The 21285-nt window shown below is 41.8% G+C and overlaps 1 protein-coding gene across 3 annotated transcripts in view; it reads right to left on the bottom strand.

Annotated features, from left to right (window-relative positions):
- Positions 1 to 20000, bottom strand: part of LOC116981038 (BCL2/adenovirus E1B 19 kDa protein-interacting protein 3-like) — a 38965-nt gene extending 18965 nt beyond the window's left edge. The window contains exons 1-2 of one of the 3 annotated variants that reach the window (XM_033033665.1): positions 19713 to 20000; positions 1257 to 1419 (exon numbers count right to left, since the gene is read on the bottom strand). In XM_033033665.1, the coding sequence (XP_032889556.1) occupies positions 1257 to 1419; positions 19713 to 19752 (203 nt within the window). In that variant the 5' untranslated portion in view covers positions 19753 to 20000. The remainder of the gene's footprint in view (positions 1 to 1256; positions 1420 to 19712) is intronic. The other 2 variants (XM_033033663.1, XM_033033664.1) reach the window with 2 other exon arrangements.
- Positions 20001 to 21285: the final 1285 nt, after the last annotated feature.

Raw genomic sequence — 21285 nt, 5'->3', positions numbered from 1 at the left:
TCGCAAATATAAGATGGGTAGCTTTCAAATTATGTTCTCAAATGTGACTTCATGATTTAAATCAAACCACTCCGATATGTTCATTAATTTAACAGATTAGTTTGAAAGAAGGAATTATCTGTTAAATTACTAAATTACACAACTTTTTTGCCATTTGGTTTGGAGGGATATGGGCCAAACGCAGGCAGGTGGAACTAGTGTAGCTGGGACGGCTGTGGAAAGCATCTTGTCCGGAAATATTACAATCTGGTTTGGGAATTGCTCTGCCCAGGACAAGAAGGCTCTGCAGAGAGTCGTGCGTTCGGCCGAACGCACTTCACTCGCCCCCCTGCAGGAACTATACATCAGGAGGTGCAACTTCAGAGCCAATAAAATCATGGGAGACCCCTTCCACCCCTGCAACGAACTGTTCCAGCTGCTACGGTCAGGCAAACGCCTCCATTGCCATGCTGTGAGAGCGGAGAGGTTGAGAAGGAGTTTCTTCCCAGAGGCCATTAGGACTGTAAACTCCTATCTCACCAGGGACTAACCTTACTGTACCACTCTACTGCTTTTTTTTAAAATTGCTGTTTTTTTCCCTTTTTCCTTCCGCCCACAATATTTAATATGTAAAAGAATACGTGATTCTGTTCCATTCTGTTTGTAGTTTGTTTGGTTGTTTGTTTGTTTGTCTTTTTGCACAAAGTCCGCGAGAATTGCCACTTTTCATTTCACTGCACATCTCGTATGTGTATGTGACAAATAAACTTGACTTGACATGTTGGCCGGTGTGGGCAAGTTGGGCCGAAGGGCCTGTTTCGACAAGGTATCACTCTTTGACTCTATATTAAAGACCACATTGTTGGCAGAGACAAACTGGTATGGTATTCAAAGCCTAGCTCGCTAGATGTGCCAATAAGAAGATTATGTTTCAAATTATTTTCACAAGTGGAGCCACAAAGAACAGCAGATGCTGATTTCCAAAAAAAGACACAAAGTACTGGACTAACTCAGCGGGTTGGGCAGCATTCCTGGAGAAAAGGGATGGGTGACGTTTTGGGTCAGGACTCTGGCAGAAGAACGGTCCAGACCCAAATCGCCACCTAGCCATGTTCTCCAGAGATGCTGACTACCCGCAAAGTTGTTACAGCACCGTGTCTTACTTTGCAATACGATTGATTAAAAGCTTGGAGTCCCATTCACTCCATTCAATCAATGACACAAAACTAATAGATTCATTATTCATTTTCCACAACCAAAGTATATATTGTATGTACCTGTCACAGTGGGAACTCCCTCTGGAGCTGGTACGACCAGATTCATGTTGAGCATCTAGAAGTATTCTTTCCATTTCTCCATTGAGGATGGAAATGGGTGCTGGAACCTGCTCCTGAGCTCCATTGTGTATGCTGTTACTATAGTGCAACTCAACCCAAGAACCTGTATGAATTGAAGGGAAAATAAAACAGTCAAATTTGTATGCAAATAACCAGTGATTAAGCAACTGAATAATGTGTGACACTGTTCATGGCAAGTTCTACATTTAAACTATGAGGTCAACAACAGTGTCGATGTTCTTAACATTTTCAACCTCTCATCACTGTGGTCTGATGTTCCCACCTGCTCTGAACAGGCATCAAAGAAGAGTAAGGTGACATGCAATCTAGCTGTTGTTCATAGACTACAGCTCGGCATTTAACACCTTCATCCCCTCCAAGCTGGTTACCAAGCTCACAGAACTGGGTCTCTACTCCCCATTATGTAACTGGGTCCTCAACATCTCATCGTCAGACGTCGATCAGTACAGTTTAGTGATCGGTTCTGGACCCAGCACATTGAGTTTATAAAGCAAACTCACCAACATCTCTACTTTCTCACAATGTTTGAGGTGAATCTGCATGTCACCGAATATTCTGTCCAACATATACAAGTGTACGGTGAAGATGATGCCGACTGGTTGCATCATGGCCTGGTTCGGAAATTCAAATGCGTAACAATGAAAGATGCTGCGGAAAGTGGTGGACATTGCCCAGTCCAATATGGGTGCTGATGCCTGCACAATCAAAGTGATCAACAAGAAGCGTACCTCAAGAAGGCAGCTAATTTCATCCAAAACCCACACCATCTTGGGCACGCTCTCTATTCACTGCTACCAGCAGGAAGGAGGTACAGGGGCACAAGAACAGTTAACTCCGGGTTCAAAAAAAGCTTCCTTCCAGCAACCATCATTTTCTTGAACCACCCTGAGCAACTATAATTACAACTACAGCTCAGCATCAAACCACCATGAATTTTGCACTGCTATGGTCGCTCTACATACTTTGGTTTTGTACAACTAGTTTACACAGAAAAACTGATTATTTATGGAACATTCGTTTTTAGTGTTGTTGCTGTTGCTGCATCTAATGTGCCCACAAAGCTTCAAGATCAAGTGAGTTTATTGTCATGTGTCCCTGTATAGGACAATGAAATTCTTGCTTTGCTTAAGCACAGAAAAATAGTAAGGCATTTACTACAGTACAGATAAATGTGTCCATACATCATGATATAAATATATACACACATGAATAAATAAACTGGTAAAGTGCAATAACAGAAAGTGGACTGTTAATAATCAGAGTTTTGTCCGAGCCAGGTTTAATAGCCTGATGGCTGAGGGGAAGTAGCTATTCCTGAACCTGGTTGTTGCAGTCTTCAGGCTCCTGTACCTTCTACCTGAAGGTAGCAGGGAGATGAGTGTGTGGCCAGGGTGGTGTGGGTCTTTGATGATACTTCCAGCCTTTTTGAGGCAGCGACTGCGATAAATCCCCTCGATGGAAGGAAGGTCAGAGCCAATGATGGCCTGGGCAGTGTTTACTACTTTAGTAAACAGTAAGTAAGTAAGAATGTAATTGTCCTGGTTCATGTGGCAAATAATTACCATTGACTCTGATCATAACCATCACAATACCAACCAGTGGATCCCACAAACACCCAACTCTCCCAGTAAAGGCACCTGTGTAAGAGTGTTAATGCGATTTTCATCTTAAGTGAAGCGTTGACTCATTATAACACAGCTCCACCACATTGCCATGCAGCACTCTGATGATTGTCAGCCCTTAGCGGGCACAAACAAGGGGCAGTCAGATATCAGTAGCATATGGGCCACCATGGGACGAGGAAGACTGAAGAGAAGAGGATCTTTGCAGTTGTGCAGTCTTGCATTTCCTCCTCCAGAATCAGCTACACTCCTGGAAACACTGTCACCTTGGCCTCAATCCTGTCACTTCTGAAAAATAATTATTAAGCTAAATTTAACGTTATTTTCTGATCTGTTGCATTTATTAACCATCAACCATTAATTTGAGCAGATTATAAACAATTTAGATGCGTTTGAGCAATCTTCAACAAGCTTTAAGATGCTTGTGATGTCATTAAGTCAGTCCGTCAACACACAGACAGGCCCTTCAGCCCACAACATGCTGACATTTTGCCCTTTCTACATTACTCCCATTTGGCGCATTTGAATTGTATCCCTCCATGCCTTGTCTTACATGCTGTCTAAACACTAGTTAAATATAGTTATTGTAACTGATCCTACCGTGTCCTCTGGTGTTGTGTTGCATATATTAATGCCTCTCTTTGTTCTTGACAGCAGAGGATTACTTTATATCTGAAGTCAAGCAAGACAAAGCACAACATGACCCGAGTACTTTTGCGACAGTTTTCTGATCATCAGTGTGTGGAGCTTGGAGTTACTATTTATGGCAGTTTGTGCTTTTCTGAAGCTAGGAAAAAGTCAAGGACTGCAAATGGATGTATCCAATTCAATTTCACAAAGCAATGATCACTTAAGTGATTTATTCCAGTTTAAATGGATCTAGGATTGTGAATGTTTAAAAACAAAAATAAAACAAAATAATCCAATTTCCAGATTATTGTATTTATTTTGAAAAATTGAAAGTCTGGAAAAATAAATTACTCAGACTTTATTAATAGCAGAAAGGAACTGACTGAAGATTTTCATTTACTTTCTTTGTTCTTTCCAGTATCTAAAAACACTGATATTTGCATCATGTCACAGTTAATATCGCTTTTATTTAAATTACGGAGCATCCAAACTTCTTCACGACTAGATCACGCTGACAGCTAATTCCTGACTTTGGTGCATGCACATCAAAATGAGGAACTTTGATGTTAGAGAACAACCCTCTCAGTCTGCCTCAACTCTCAACATTAAGTCCAGAGCCAGTACTCAGTTGTGGTAATCTGTGGAGCCAGATGCATTGAATATCCAGCCACACCTTAGTTTTATGTAATACAGCCACAATTATACGTAGAATGAAAACATTAACCACACGTGAGTGGTTAGGCGTTGTTTATTTCATTATATGTCAATATGCATAATAATGTATATTCTGAGACTAAAGTTGTTTTTGCCTTCCCTCTCTTGCCCATACACCCATTCAGTCTGAACGTGTCTAAATTGTTACTCATGGGTCATATGCTGGTCAAAACCCTAAGGTTGAATGTAGCATAAAGTCATAGCCTGCTTGTATTTTGCTCCTGAGTCATTGTTTTTGTTCCTCAGTACACGAGTATTTATAGTCTGTTTACCACAAGTGACTTAGCAATTGCGTCAGTAGGTATACCCCGAACGACTAGAATCTCTTTGATAAGATTATTAACACTCTTCAGGCAGGAGCACAACTGAAGGAGGCCAGATGGACACCAACATTTGAAGTTCAGGTGCTACTCACAAATAGGGAAAACTTTAATAAATAATGGGAAAGTACTCCCAGTTGCATCAATGCTAAATAAAGTTTTTCTGCCTGCTGGTGCCAAAAGAATACTGTGAATTAACTAGCTGAGGATACACTTTTATAGTGGAATAATTCTACCTTTATACTGATATAAACATTTTATGGTAGACAAAAATGCTGGAGAAACTCAGCCGTTGAGGCAGCTCCATAGATGCTGCCTCACCCACTGAGTTTATCCAGCATTTTTGTCTACCTTCGATTTTTCCAGCATCTGCAGTTCTTTCTTAAACATTTTATGAACACTTTATAGATACTTGATGCTCAAATGGATGAAGGGTGCTTATATTTATGTTGTTAGAGGCCTGTTGATCAGAATTCCAGGATTACCGTTCAAATAAAAGATGCACTATTGATGCACATATTGTGTATTTGTGTGAACTTGAGTCCAAGAAATTTACAAATATTCCTGGATTTCAATTATATAAAACATTGAAATGGTGTCATTATTATATATTGGGGCACCAAAATACAAAGTCCAGAATGAAATTTATCAAATCCTAAATAGAAAACTTAAGCTGAATGGAACTCAACTTCATATTATTTTGAACATACTGTTCCTTTAGATCATGCAAGTACCCTGTTAATGTCTAAGATAGTTTGCTTAGAGTCACATTCTCACTTCTGAACCAAAGTTTGAGGGTTTGTACCTTTGATTTACTCATCTATTTTTAGCTGTAACGAACAGCTTCCTGCTCTCACGGCCAGTGAGTACACCATACTACACCTTCTCCATAAAGTTTAGGACAAAGACTCTTGCCTCTGTACTCCACAATTTGAGATTTGTAATAGAAAAAAAAATCGCATGCGTTAAAGTGCACATTGTCAGATTAAAGTCCATTTTTATACATTTTGGTTTCACCCTGTAGAAATTACAGCAGTGTTTATACATAGTCCCCCCCATTTCAGGGCACCATAATGTTTGGTGGCTTCACAGGGGGTTGTAATTGCTCAGGAATGTGTAATTACCTCCTTAATGCGGGTATAAGAGAGCTCTCAGCACCTAGTATTTCCCCCAGTCTTTCCATCCCATTTGGAAACTTTTATTGCTGTTTATCAATATGAGGACCAAAGTTGTGCCAATGAAAGTCAAAGAAGCCATTATGAGACTGAGAAACAAGAATAAAACTGTTAGAGACATCAGCCAAACCTTAGGCTTACCAAAATCAACTGTTTGGAACATCATTAAGAAGAAAGAGAGCACTGGTGAGCTTACTAATCTCAAAGGGACTGGCAGGCCAAGGAAGATCTCCACTGCTGATGACAGAAGAATTCTCTCTATAATAAAGAAAAATCCCCAAACATATGTCCGACAGATCAGAAACATTCTTCACGTGTGGATTTGTCAATGACCACTGTCCACAGAAGACTTCATGAACAGAAATAGAGGCTACACTGCAAGATGCAAACCACTGGTTAGCCACAAAAATAGGATGGCCAGGTTACAGTTTGCCAAGAAATACTTAAAAGACCAACCACAATCTGGAAAAAGGTCTTGTGGACAGATGAGACTAAGATTTGCTTATGTCAGAGTGATGGCAAGAGCAAAGTATGGAGGAGAGAAGAAACTGCCCAAGATCCAAAGCATACCACCTCATCTGTGAAACATAGTGGTGGGAGTGTTATGACCTGGGCATGTATGGCTGCTGAAGGTACTGGCTCACTTATCCTTTGATAATACAACTGCTGATGGTAGTAACATAATAAATTCTGAAGGGTACAGACACATCCTATCGGCTCAAGTTCAAAGAAATGCCTCAAAACTCATTGGCTGGCGGTTCATTCTACAACAAGACAACGATCCCAAACATACTGCTCAAGCAACAAAGGAGATTTTTGAAAGCTAAAAAATTCTTGAGTGGCCAAGTCAATCACCCGATCTGAACCCAATTGAGCATGCCTTTGATATGCTGAAGAAAAGACTGAAGGGGACTAGCCCCCAAAGCAATCATAAGCTAAAGATGGCCTCAATACAGGCCTGGCAGAGCATCATCACCAGAGAAGACACCCAGCAACTGATGATATCCATGAATCGCAGACTTCAAGCAGTCATTGCATGCAAAGGATGGGCAACAAAATGCTAAACATGACCACTTTCATTTACATGATATTGCTGTGTCCCAAACATTATAGTGCCCTGAAATGGGGGTCTATGTATAAACACTGCTGTAATTTCTACATGGTGAAACCAAAATGTATAAAAATGGCCTTTATTAAAATCTTACTTTAAGCACATGTGATTTTTTCTATTACAAATCTCAAATTGTGGAGTACAGAGGTAAATAAATAAATGATGGGTCTTTGTCACAAACATTATGAGATGTCCCACATAGGAGATTAGTGGGCAAAATTAGGGCACATGGTATTGGGGGTAGAGTGCTGACATGGATAGAGAAGTGGTTGGCAGACAGGAAACAAAGAGTAGGGATTAAAGGGTTCCTTTCAGAATGACAGGCAGTGACTAGTGGGGTACCGCAAGGCTCGGTGCTGGGACCGCAGCTATTTACAATATACATCAATGATTTGGATGAAGGGATTCAAAGTAACATTAGCAAATTTGCAGATGACACAAAGCTGGATGGCAGTGTGAACTGTGAGGAGGATGCTATGAGAATGCAGGGTGACTTGGACAGGTTGGGGGAGTGGGCAGATGCATGGCAGATGAAGTTTAATGCGAATAAATGTGAGGTTATCCACTTTGGTAGCAAAAACAGGAAGGCAGATTACTATCTAAATGGCATCAAGTTGGGAAAAGGGGGAGTACAACGGGATCTGGGGGGTCCTTGTACATCAGTCTATGAAAGCATGCAGGTACAGCAGGCAGTGAAGAAAGCAAATAGCACGTTGGCCTTTATAACAAGAGGAATCGAATATAGGAGCAAAAAGGTCCTTCTGCAGTTGTACAAAACCCTAGTGAGACCACACCTGGAGTATTGTGTGCAGTTTTGGTCGGTATAGAAGCCTGAAAACTAAGGTCCAGGTTAAGGAACAGCTTCATCCCAACAACCATCAGCCTATTGAACACTATCAACTGAACTGTGAACTACGAACTGCCTTGATTGCACTGACGAGTTGGGGTTTTGTTTTTCTTCTGCACTATATTGATGGGCTTTTTAAAAATTCGACTTTTTACTGTTTATTATGGTGTCTACTGAACATATGTTTACCTATCTGCTGTGCTGCTGCAAGTAAGAATCCCATTGTTCTGTTTCAAATGACGGGACACTTGATTCTTGTCTTGAATCTTAAATTGTCCATTTTTGTAAGTTAATTAATGGTTGTTCCATTAATCAAGATTATAATTCAAACCAGTTAATTTTTTGCAGAAATAAGGAAATCATTATGAGATCCCACATGATGATCACAATATTAAAGATGCTTGCCGCAACATTCAATTTCTTAAGTTGAAAGTCAATAACATGCTAATTGTTCAATTAGAGCAGCATAAAAAGCACATCTGGGTTTATATCATAGTCCATGTGTTTTTACATTCTTTGTGAAACATGTCAATGGTGGGGAAGCAAGTACATAATAATTAAAGAGATGGTAGCTGAAAAAATTGGTCTCGAGGAACATGCTCATAACTGCACATATACTTTCTTACCTATTATTGAGGAGTTTATTTAGAGGTTTGGGCAACAGGTTATTTTTTCTACAATCAAAGAATTTCCGACAAGGTAATTTAACATGACATACAAGTTTGCACAAAGGTGTTTTCAATGCATGCTTGAACTTGTTTGAATAAAATTCAAAGTAATCTTGGTAGCTATAACCTCCACCCACTTACGCACTAATATCTCTGTAAATGTTGTGAGACAACTTTGAAGGCTTGTTCAAATTGATAGTGGCTGTACAACTCCCATTTTATCTCCAGATTATGAAATATAGCCTGTGTCCAGCTTAGTTTGGATAGAACTGCGACGTGATGTGAGCTCTTCACTGATGCTTCTTACCCCACCCTCTGCTCTACCTCAGATGTGAAGGCCAAATTCTGATTCTTCATGGTCTAAACCGCCCAGTCAGGAACTCTGGACACCGCCCAGTCAGGAACTCCACCCAGTCTTCAGTCTTTTACAGATAGTGGGATCGCTGGAGGGCTCCCTCCACTAGTCTCCCCGGCTTTCTGTGCTCTTTAGCAAAGAGGCAAAGAATACATCTAAAAGAGGTGCAGTTCATTTGATAAGCATGACAATATTAGAAATATGTGATACTGTATAAGATGTGGATAGGTAGAAGGGGATAATGTCAGGAAGTTCACTTGGAAATTAAGTAAGAGAGGGGTAATGTGATCGAGCAGAAGTAAACAGTTGCTGCATGGTGATAAACCTGCCCATCCTTACCATGCCAAGATCATTGAACCCCATTTTTGGATTAAATCTGGAAGTATGATACTATTCTCCATGTTTTCACTTCCTCAGATGCCTCTAAACACATATATTACAGTTATTTTATTTCTGGTGCTGGGAAAAGCTAGATAGGGCTCTTAAAGTTAGCAGTCAGGGAATATGGGGAGAAGGCAGGAACGGGGTACTGATTGGGGAAGATCAGCCATGATCACATTAAATGGCGGTGCTGGCTCGAAGGGCCAAATGGCCTACTCCTGCACCTATTGTCTATTATCAATTGAAAACACTTTGTTTCTACTCCTCTTTGCACAGGCAAAGCATTTAAGGAAACGTAACTTCATCTCCCAATCCGGTTATTCTTCGCCTCATGCCAAATATCTTTCAATACAGGAGTTGAGATAAGAGTTCACATCAACTCAACTGTTGCGGTTGCTAAACGGAAACCTAATCGTGACATGCTGAGGAGATGGCCAAGTAAAAAAGGCAACAGCACATATGTCGCACACCTGTGTTTTCCACATTCTAGTAAAGGCATCTAGGCCCACCAGGATATAAGTTTAGAAACCAGGCCAATACTCCACATGGTCTACTGTTCCAACCATCAGCTGAATTATTTAAATTTAAAGTCCATTTAAAACAAATCAATTTGAAAACATTCCTCGTTAATTAGAAATATGAACATTTCCTGCACATAATTTAATTCTACACAGAGTATGTGCAATTTTTCAACTCAGTGGATAATTGTGGGAGCCAGGAGGTCAGAAATTGGAAGCAGTAATTGTAGAGAAAGCAGATACACTAAGATTCAGTGCTTGGGACTATGATGTTGTTCCCATTGCGGAAACATCGGTGTGAGAGGGACACGATGTTTCAAGGATTTGATATTTCAAACGCGAGAGAGGATGGGAAGAGAGGTGGAGGAGTTGATCAACTAATCAGGGAGTGTCATGGTGACACTCAGAGAGGACATACTCGAGGGATCATCAGTTGAGGTGAAGAGCCTAGAAATAAAACAAGTGTAAGCACTCTAATGGGATTGCACTATAGGCCCTCGAATAGACAGCAGGAGATAAACAGATATGTAGAAAGATTACTGAAAGATGTAAAAGCAACAGGGTTGTTTTAGTTGCTGATATGAATTGGTCTTGGCATCATGTTTGGCACAAACAATGTGGAGCATGGAGCTGTACTGTTATTTGTTCTATTGGTTATTCCCACAATTGAATTAATGGAAATGCAGACTTCATCATTCCCCCTTGTTTTGTCAGCACATTCAGTTTCCCAGGTCAAACCCATGTGAGTCACGTGGGAATCAGGGTTTGGTACTTATTTACTGAACACCTCCCAACGCTGAAGAGCCAGCTCTTACCCTGTCAATTTTATGGATATTTATAAACAAAGTATGAAAATAAAACGTGATGCCACATTTGTTCCTCTTCAGAATGCTTAACGCGTTCACTGTGATTACACAATGCATCTGACAATTAATCCATGGTCAGATTACACAGCTCCAGCTCGAATCCCAAGCTCCGTCGGAACTAAACAAACATGTTTTCCTCTGATCAGAAATAATTATTTATTTGACTGGTAACACTTGTTTACATCACAATTATATTCAGCTTGCATTACAACAGCACTAGTTTACTGATAACAGTTTAACATTTGAAAAGTAAGTGAGGTTTAATATCCACTGTCAGAACATGAAAAATATCTTATGCTGTCGGGGAAGATGGATAATATATCTAAGAACCATTAATGTTGAATATGTAGTTAGGTTTTCCTTGTGGGTGCAGTCAGCAACATGGATTGAAAATCCACATCATGTCAAGCTGTCAGTATAGATTACTTTTGGTTAAAATACTTTGCATAAACATATTCATAAAATCTTTCACGTCTGAAGCAGTCAGTGTAACAAAAAAAATAATTTCCTTTCCTTTGCAAAACATTTACTAAATGTTTTGAGAGTACTGATAAGGTACAGTTTTATCAATATACCTGAAAATTAGTTAAACGTGGGGGAAGCTAGACATTTTCATGACACTTAGTATAACAACTGCATGTACCTCTATATTAAATATCATTGAAAATGACCAGAAAACAATGCAGATATTTTTGTATTTCAGAAAAAAAAACAATAAATTATCATTAGCTTGGGTGCCAATTCCTTAAGAACTGAGCGACTTCAGCAAGTTCAATCTTGCTACTGGCCAATGAAGATTCTTGCCTAGAGCACATTCTGTATCCTTCAAATTGTAATTTGTAATTGGATAATGAAAGACAGGATTTTTTTTTTTTTTAAATATTTTTATTAGAAGTAGACATATTATAAAGTATAGTTACATATTATAGTAAAAAAACTTTTCATATACATCAGTCATACATTATTAAAATTTTCAATTGTCGATTACTTCTGCTTCTAGTGTTTTTTTTTATATAGAAAAAGAGAGAAAGAGAGAAAAAAGTTACAAATATCAAAAAAAACAAAAAAGATGGAATGGATTACTTATAATACGTCATTGGAGATAGGTTCGTAGATTATAAAGTATGACTTTTCATCTAATCCTGAGTTCAAGTTTCAGTTGGGTTTTCGTGCCGGGCCAATCTATCCCGTCAGATAATTAATGAATGGAGCCCATATTTTATCAAAAAGTTCTTGTTTGTCCATTAAGACAAGTCTAATTCTTTCTAGATATAGGGTCTCTGACATTTCCACAATCCACATTTTAATTGTGGGGGTCGTAGGGCCTTTCCAAAATTTTAATATTAATTTTTTCCCGGTTATTATACTGTAGTCGAGGAAATTTCTTTGGCTTGTGAGTGTTAAACTTTGCTCTGATATTCCAAGTATTATTAATTTTGAGTTTGGATCCAGTTTTGTATTAATAACCCAAGATTTGATTTTAAAGCACGTGGTAATTTCATGGACTTCCTTACGAAGGTCATTTTTTGTTAACATTGCAGATTATTCAACTAACCAAATTCAAGTTCCCCGTCTGCAATGGTGGGATATAAATACTGGATTGTGCACCAGATGGGATTAGTTCAGATTGACATCCTGTTGGGCATAGACCTAGTGGGCCTAAGAGTCTGCTCTTTTGCTACACCGTTCTATGGACAATAGACAATAGGTGCAGGAGTAGGCCATTTGGCCCTTCGAGCCAACACCACCATTCAATGTGATCATGGCTGATCATCCACTTTGTGATCTCCAGAACTCTCAATTGCTCATCTAAAATCTTAACCATTCATAAAAGTTACTGAGATCCTCCAAGGTTCACAGGATACTGTATGTGCAGTCAATACCAGCCTACATTATCAGGAGGGCTGCAGTTCGTGCAAAAAAATGCACTTTACTGACATTCTGATCTCTGCTGCAAAATAATGCACTGAATAAAGCTATGACACCCACATCAAATCTTGCCGTTTGCAAGATTTGATTTTCCAGCAAACTGGAAGGTGCCTTGTGCATTAAAATCAAGAACCAGTTTATCTTGACATGTGATGCTGTATTGTCCCTTTTTGAGGTAGCAACAGCAAATGGGTAAGTATAAACATCTACTTGTGAAGTAAAGATTTATTTGGAACTGGTCCTTGTTGAAATCGAGGCAAAATAACAAAATCATCTTCCTCTGGTTCCTGTCCTCCGCACCTTCCGAATCTCATGGCCCTCACCTCGGTAGACATGAAATGCTTTGCGAGGCTGGTGAAAAAACACATCTGCGCCTTCCTCCCTCGCAACATGGACCCGTTACAATTTGCATACCGTCCGAACAGATCCACGGACGATGCGGTCTCCCAGGTTTTGCACACCGCTCTCTCTCATCTTGACAGCCAGAAGGGTGGCTACGTGAGGATGCTGTTCATAGACTTCAGTTCAGCCTTCAACACGATAGTCCCCACCAGACTGGCCAAGAAGCTACTGGAATTAGGCCTCTGTGAGCCTGGGCCTTGGACTTTCTCACCGCCAAGCCCCAGGTAGTCAAGATGGGAGGGAATACATCAAAGTCCCGCACCCTGAGCACAGGATCCCCCCAGGGTTGCGTCCTCAGCCCCCTATTGCACTCCCTGTACACACATGACTGTGTGGCTAGGTTCAGCTCCAACTCGATAATCAAGTTTGCTGATGACACTATGGTGGTGGACCTGATCTCAGACAACGATGAGAAGGCCTACCGGGAGGAGGTGGCTGATCTGGCACTCTGGTGTCAGGACAACAGCCTCCTCTTGAACATCAAAAAAACTAAGGAGCTGATCGTGGCCTTTAGGAGGGCACATCATCCGAGGATATACACACCATTGAGGATAAATGGGGATACTGTGGATAGGGTGAGCTGTTTTAAATACCTGGGAGTCCACATCTCTGAGGATATGACATGGACATCACACGCTGCAGCACTTGTGAGTAAGGCAAGGCAGCGCCTTTACCACCTCAGGCAATTGACGAAATTCAGAGTGTCTCCGAGGATCCTCCAGTGCTTCTACTCAGCGGCTGTGGAAAGCATCTTGTCCGGAAATATTACAATCTGGTTTGGGAACTTCTCAGCCCAGGACAAGAAATCTCTGCATAGAGCAGTGCGTTGGGCCGAGCGCACTATGGGAACTTCACTCGCCCCCCCTGCAGGAACTATACATCAGGAGGTGCAACTCCAGAGCCAATAAGATCATGGGAGACCCCTTCCACCCCTGCAACGGACTGTTCCAGCTGCTACGATCAGGCAAACGCCTCCGTTGCCATGTTGTGAGAACGGAGAGGTTGAGAAGGAGTTTCTTCCCAGAGGCCATTAGGACTGTAAACTCCTATCTCACCAGGGACTAACTTTACTGTACCATTCTACTGTTTTTTTTTTTTTTATTGTTGTTTTTTTTCCCTTTTTCCTTGCGCCCACAATATTTAATATGTAAAAGAATATGTGATTCTGTTCCATTCGGTTTGTAGTTTGTTTGTTTGTTTTTTTGCACAAAGTCCGCAAGCATTGCCACTTTTCATTTCACTGCACATCTCGTATGTGTATGTGACGAATAAACTTGACTTGACTTGTCATGTCCAATTCCCTGAAGAAGCCATACCATGACCAGAATGGTGGAAAAACAAAGCAGCTCATGCAGCAAGTTATGGAAAGTGAATCAGCTGATGACCTTCCATTAGAACTAGGAAAAACAAGCTCTCAATCAAATTTAAGTTTTAGAAGACCAATAAGGACCAAACTCTCAATTGATGATGGGACTGCCTGAGGGAGGATGGCGAAGGACTGTTAATCCCAGTTGGTCTGCTTTTAGCAGACGTACAGGGGAGATGAACGAGAAAAGAAATAGAAACAATGTCAGCCTGCTAATGCTGAACCCACAATTTCCACCGTCAAGGAGGCCAAAAGCAGTAGATGCTTGGGAACACTAAGACTTGCATGTTTCCCTTCATACAATCTTGACTTGGAAATATATATTGTCGATACTTCATTGTTGCTGGGTCTAAATCCTGGAACTCCCTCTGGAAAAGCACCGCTCACAGTCTCTTCACTGGATGAACTGCAGCAGGTCAAGATAACGGCCTACTACCTCCTTCCCAAGGGCAATTAGGGATGGATAATAAATGCTGGACTTACCTTGATCACAAAATGAATTAAACCCAAAGAAATTATCTCCCAAATGACACAATCTGCATCAACTATCTGCATCTTGGTTTCTGCCCCAAACAGACATTCCTTTTTCTCTCTCCATTGCTAGCACTTCTCTACAACTTAAAACATGTTTTTTTCCCCTAACTTTTCCCATACTTGATGAAAGGTCAAAGATCTTGTTTCTATTTCCCCACATGCTGCTTAACCCATGTACTTTCAGCATTAACTCTTGAAAACAACCCTCCATTTTGCTTACAAAATTAAATAACTTCATCTTCCTGACAAAAATAACATGCAACTATTTTACGAACCCTTCGAATAGCAGGAGCAAACGATACAGTGATCTGTGTATGAAGGAACTGCAGATGCCGGTTTAAATCAAAGATAAGACACAAAATGCTGGAGTAACTCTACGGGACAGGCAGCATCTCTGGAGAGAAGGAATGGGTGACGTTTCGGGTCGAGACCCTTCTTAAGACTGATCTGCTCTATTGAATTTAATATTGTGCTGGCTGGAGAAATGACTGGACTGACATCAAAGTTTTATGTATAGCAATTTGCATAGGTATGCTTTGAGCCAATAGGCTACAAGCACGTTTGCATAAACCTCTGCCAAAATAGTCGTGTTGGCACGAGGTGGGTGAACTTTTCTGATCATATTCCAGCATTTGGTGACTGCAAAGGAAAATGGACACTGCACAGCCGAATCTAGCCCCATAAAAAACCACAGTTGTAATTTCTCCCACTCCCCAAAATAAAACCTATAACACAATGATGTTGTGATTTTGAATCCAGGTAGACTAATTCAGTGCAATAGCCAGAGCTATTTCAGATTCAAACTATCACATTTCAGCAAGTTATTAAGAATTATGTCTTTGATATGAATGTAACTACTGTAATTACTATCTTAAAATATATATAAAAGTAACTCCAGTTAAAAAAAGTCACATGTATTTTCTTTTGAACTACAAAATTAAAGACATCTGTTCCTTTTTAGACCTTTTAAAAAGGTTCTACAAATACAGTTTAATCATTAACTTGAATGTACACTGGCCACTCATCTAAAATTAAACAGCTGTCATACATTTTCCCTAACTGCACTCTTTCATGTAGCCCATGATATTTGCTCCAGATTAAAGATTACATTTTATCCAATATATGCGACTAGACATGTTGATGTGGGTTGCATAGCATGTATTCTCTTTAATCAGTATTCAGATCTGATTGCACTCCTGTAGAAACTGTGATTATATTAAACCCCCAAAATATGATATTTGAAAGGGCTATTTACATTCAATATGCAGACTTAATAGGCCTCTTTAAATATTCTGGAAGTCACTTCCTGTTGCTATACACATCATTAAAAAACTCTAAGCTACAAAGATACCCCTGAAAATCAAGTTGCTGCCATTAATGGAATAGGGTGCATGGTGGTTAGTAATCCGGGCATCTAGACCAAGATTAAAGGAAACAAACTTGAGTACGATCATGTCGGCAGGAAAAAACCCTCAAAACTTGGGATAAGTTTTGGGCGGTACGGTGGCACAGCGGTAGAGTTGCTGCCTTACAGCGCTTGCTGTGCCGGAAACCCGGGTTCGATCCCGACTATGGGTGCTGTCTGTACGGAGTTTGTATGTTCTCCCCGTGACCTGCGTAGGTTTCCCCCCCCGAGATCTTCGGTTTCCTCCTACACTCCACAGACATAAAGGTATGTAAGCTTGGTAAATGTAAAAAGAAATTGCCCCTAGTGAGTGTAGGATAGTGTTAATGTGCGGGGATCGCTGGTCCTACACACCCGGTGGTCCGTGCTGTATCTAAACTAAATTAAAAGCTGGTAAACAGTAATGGTAACAGCCGGATAATCAAAACACATCTGGTTCACTTGTGCCTTTCTAGAGGAGAAATCTGCTATACTTAACTGGTCAGCCTAATAGAGATCAAATTGCCCTCAAATGACCCAACTGGTTCATGGAATATTTAGGGATGAATAATAAATTCTTGTTTTGCCAGAGATGACCACATTCAAAGAAAAATATAAATAAAAATCAACAATGTTCCAAACTAACAAGCTTGACAGGAGGCTAAATCAACAACTTTTACTCAAAAGAAAAAAAGCATGGATTTTCCAATGTGGAGAAAAGGAAATATATATTTGGAATATGTGGCCATACTCCTCTCAATTTCTTTGTCACGAATAGTTGGGAATTTTGCAAGTGCTTTTTCCCCCCAATTAAGATGCAGGAGCTTACTTATTTTATGCAATATCCTAACCTGGACCCCATGCGGTTGATTTATTTCCCTTTTATAACCATTATATAATATAAACTGTAAAATACAAAGTCCCTTTTCCTTGTCAGTGTTACCCCAGGCACAGGTCTTTCTCTGACCAAGATTGCTGTGCACGATGAAAATCACGAATCCGAGGGCCTGTTTCCATGCTGTATCTCTAAACTAAACTAAAAATGCTGGAAATACTCAGCAGGTTAGACAGCAGCTGTGGAGAAAGAAACATTTAACATTTCAGATCAACAACTGTCAATTACATGAAACAGTAATCCTGTTTTAGCCTCAATAGATATTGCCTCAGATTGTGAGTATTGCTAACATGTTGTTTCTATCTGAGTCAAGAACAACTAGTTTTAAGTATAATTAAAAAATGAGTTGACAACTCATGGTTGAAGTGACGTATGATGGACATCATTCTTTTCACCATTTGCAAACATCCTAGTGCATAAAGGAACTATTTAATTTACTGGGCAAACCAACAGGATTACCCATTGTCTTGCCCAGTAAATTAAACAGTTTATACACTAGAATGCAGAACTGGACACAGCAAGAGTGAGAATCTTGCTGATGCCATTACCAATTTTAATGATACTGCCAAATTCACATACATGACCCCATCCCTGCAGTCAGAGAAGAACATTTATCCAAGCTATAACCAATAACATTCATCAACAAACATAAATTACAGTATTGAGTTTTTGCATTTGGTAATATTTTGATATAGGAGTCACATCAATTCTAGATTTATTTAGCGAATGCAAAGTACTTTAGCCGAGCAGTTGCCTCTTGATCTGCTGTATGAAGGGTGACAAGTCCTCCTTTGAGTCTTTGTTGAGAGCATGCTTCAATGATGTGTTGCATTGTTTGCTGCTCTCCACAAGCACACCGTGGGGTTGGACTGCTGCACCATTTGTGAAGGCTGGCCAAGCAGGGGCCATGTCCAGTCCTGAATCTATTCAGCGTCGTCCACTGCTTCCTTGGGAGATTGGTGCCAGGGACCGGTAGGGTGGGGTCTGACACCAGATGTTTATTTGGGACGTCCTTGGACTCCCATTCCCATCCCATAAAAAAAAATCAAAAATCAATTCTAGAGTGTTTAAAAAGCAAGTCTTCAGCTCAAAAGCTAATTATAAAAGTAAGAACAAAACTGAGCTTCCGGCAATCAGCCTCACAACGCAAAACTCCAACTACCATGATTCATATGCAAGTACTGATGTACACCTTCTGGCTTCACCCCTCATCATCTCCTTCACCCTCTTATTATTATCACCCACTGCACCTCACCCCCAGATTTCTCCTCCACATCACGTCTGCACCCACCTGGCCATTATCTACTTTTCGGGATGGGGTGCCTGGAGAGTGGAGGAGGGAATAATCCTTTGCAAGTACTTTGGGTTGGTGAGCCTCCACATTAAGTAAAATGTGCAAATATCACATTTCTGTTATGACTTCTGTTTACATAAAGCAGCTGCACTCTAATCCATTAAAAACTTATATATTTATCAGAATCAGAAACATCGGGTTCAGATCAGAAACATTGGGTTCAATAAATCAATAGACATGTGAATCAACAAAAGAGGACGACAAAATGTAAATTGTTAGCACTCGTGCCCACGTCCAGTCATTCGGCTCACATCCCACTTAACCATGAACATCAACACCATTGAAATACTTAATTTAGTCTATTTACTCAGGTAGATGCAAACCACCATTTTAAAACACTAATGCCCCTTACGATTCTGGTCAATATTTACCCTACAGTTAACATCACATGATCATTTGTAGTACTACTCCTACATTATATTAGTGACTGCACGCTAAAAGTACTTCATCTACCGTAAGCCAATATTGAGGCAAGTAAAAGTTGTGAGACCTGTTATATAAATTCAATCTTTGCATTTCACTTTTCCCAATATGGTAGTCAAAAAAATCCAGGATTCAAAAGCGTCCACCGATCAAATGAGATAGTCAGCCCATGCAAGGAAATCAATAAATCCAAAGGATAGACACAAAAAGCTGGAGTAACTCAGCGGGACAGGCAGCATCTCTGGAGAGAAGGAATGGGTGAAGTTTCGGGGTCGGGACCAGTATCTGCAGTTCCTTCCTAGACAATGAATCCAGAAGAACTAGGATTAGACACAATGTGTAGGAAGGAATTGCAGATGCTGGTTTAAACCGAAGATAGACACAAAAAGCTGGTGTAACTCAACGGGGCGGGCAGCACCTCTGGCGAAAAGTGATGTTTCGGATCGAGACCCTTCCCAGTCTAAAGACCCGAAACATCGCCTTTTCCTTCTTTCCAGAGATGCTGTCTGACCCGCTGAGATACTCCAGATGTTTGTGTCTATTTTAGGACGAGACACAACCGGATAATTTGTGTGGGGGAAGAGATGAAGGAGAATTGCTGCGGTGCTTCGTGGCACACCTCCTCCACCTTCCCTGGATCTCTCACATCCCCCGCGCTGATCGCTTGTTTATCCCCTGGATTTGTCCATCCCTCAATGATCTCAATCCTCTGCCTGCATTCGCACCTCCTCGGCGGCATCTGCCCCACTCATCCGCTGTTATCACCTCCACACCAGCCTTGGATTTACCTCAGTGTCCAGTCCCTTCCTCCCCCCAGCTTTGCAATCAGCGCTGAGTGGCCAGCTCCAGCCCGGGGGCCGGGGGCCGGAGGCCGGACCTACCCTGCAGGCCCTCGTCCTGGTTGCTCAGCCGATCGCTCATGATGGCGCTGCTGTTGCCACTGCCGCTGGTGAGCTTGACCCCGACAGGGTCCGGTCCGGCCTGGCTCTGCGGGTCTTGGCCTGGCCCTGAGTGAGTGAGCCGGACACAACCTCTACCCAGCTACCGTAAACGGACGAGACCACGAACACCCGCACTGTGCGTCCGACGCTCCCGCCCGACTCAGCGGATCCCGTGCGTGGCGGGGCCGCCGACCCTGGCTGACGGGGGCGGGGCCACAGTGCGGAGCTACCGCGGGGCGGGGCTACATCGGGGGCGGGTCCACAGGGAGGAGCTACCGCGGGGCGCGGCTATACAGGGGGCGGGGCTACAGCGGGGGCGGGGCTACCGCATGGGCGGGGCTCCAGGGGAGAATACAGGGAGGCCACAGAGGGGGCGTGGCTATATAGAGGGCGGGACTATAAAGAGGGCGGGGCGACAACGGGTGGGGTTATAGGGGGCGGGGCTATATAGGGGCTACAGCGGGGCGGAGCTAGGGCGGGCGCGGGGTTAAGGGGCGGGGCTACATTGGGGGCGGGGCCTGTGTGAGTCGGGGTCCCCGAGGGGCGGGCCCAGGCCCAGGGCGGGGCCGGTGCAAGAGAAGAGGCGGGGTTGACAAAAACGCTATGGCACTTGAGAAAAATGTTTACGTCGTTCCTCCAACAGATACTGACTGGCTCTCTGACTATTAAAGTCATCACCTTTTGAATGTCAGTGTGATGGAGCCTTGTGTGTTTGTGCCAGCCCAGCACTAAGGGCCTCAGCCTAACAACCTAATACTGCTGTCCTTGCTATCATAGGTCGGCAACAGACACTTCTGCATCAATACCACCATCCTCAGTGGCACATAATGTGCAGGAGACAGGCAACCAACTCAGTGGGTGCTCCTTCTCTGAAAGTGCAATGGAAGAACAATGTATTTTTCATGTAGAGACCTCAGTTGTCAATGATGATCACGGCTGGGAAGGGTCTTGGTGACTCCCACAGCAGAATAAGTGCACACTTCATAATTGTGTAGGAAGGAACTGCAGAAGTTGGTTTACACCGAACATAGACACAAAAAGCTGGAGTTACTCTGTGGGACAGGCAGCATCTCTGGATAGAAGGAATGGGTGGCGTTTCGGGTCGAGACCCTTCTACAGACTGATGTCAGGGGAGTGGGAGACACACAGGTAAGGAAGTGTAAGATGTGAAAACAAGACATCAAAGGGGATGAAGTTCAAGGAAAATGTAAAATAGATCATTGTTAGCTAGAGGAAGGTGACAATGAAGCATACAGAGATAAAATTTAATCGGGGTCAGTCAGACTGGTCGGAGAACTAAGATGGGGGAGGGATGGAGAGAGGGAAAGCAAGGGTTACTTGAAGTTAGAGAAGTTAATATTCATACTGCTGGGTTGTAAGCTGCCCAAGCGAAATATGAGGTGCTGTTCCTCTAATTTGTGCTGGACCTCACTTTGACAATGGTGGAGGCCCAGGACAAAAAGGTCAGTTTGGGAATGGGGCGGGGAGTATAAGTGTTTAGCAACCAGGAGAT

Source organism: Amblyraja radiata, chromosome 15, assembly GCF_010909765.2.
Source record: "Amblyraja radiata isolate CabotCenter1 chromosome 15, sAmbRad1.1.pri, whole genome shotgun sequence".
In the NCBI taxonomy this organism is placed as follows: Eukaryota; Metazoa; Chordata; class Chondrichthyes; order Rajiformes; family Rajidae; genus Amblyraja; species Amblyraja radiata.
Note: the sequence above shows the minus strand (reverse complement) of the source record. Positions and strands in the feature narration are given on the sequence as shown.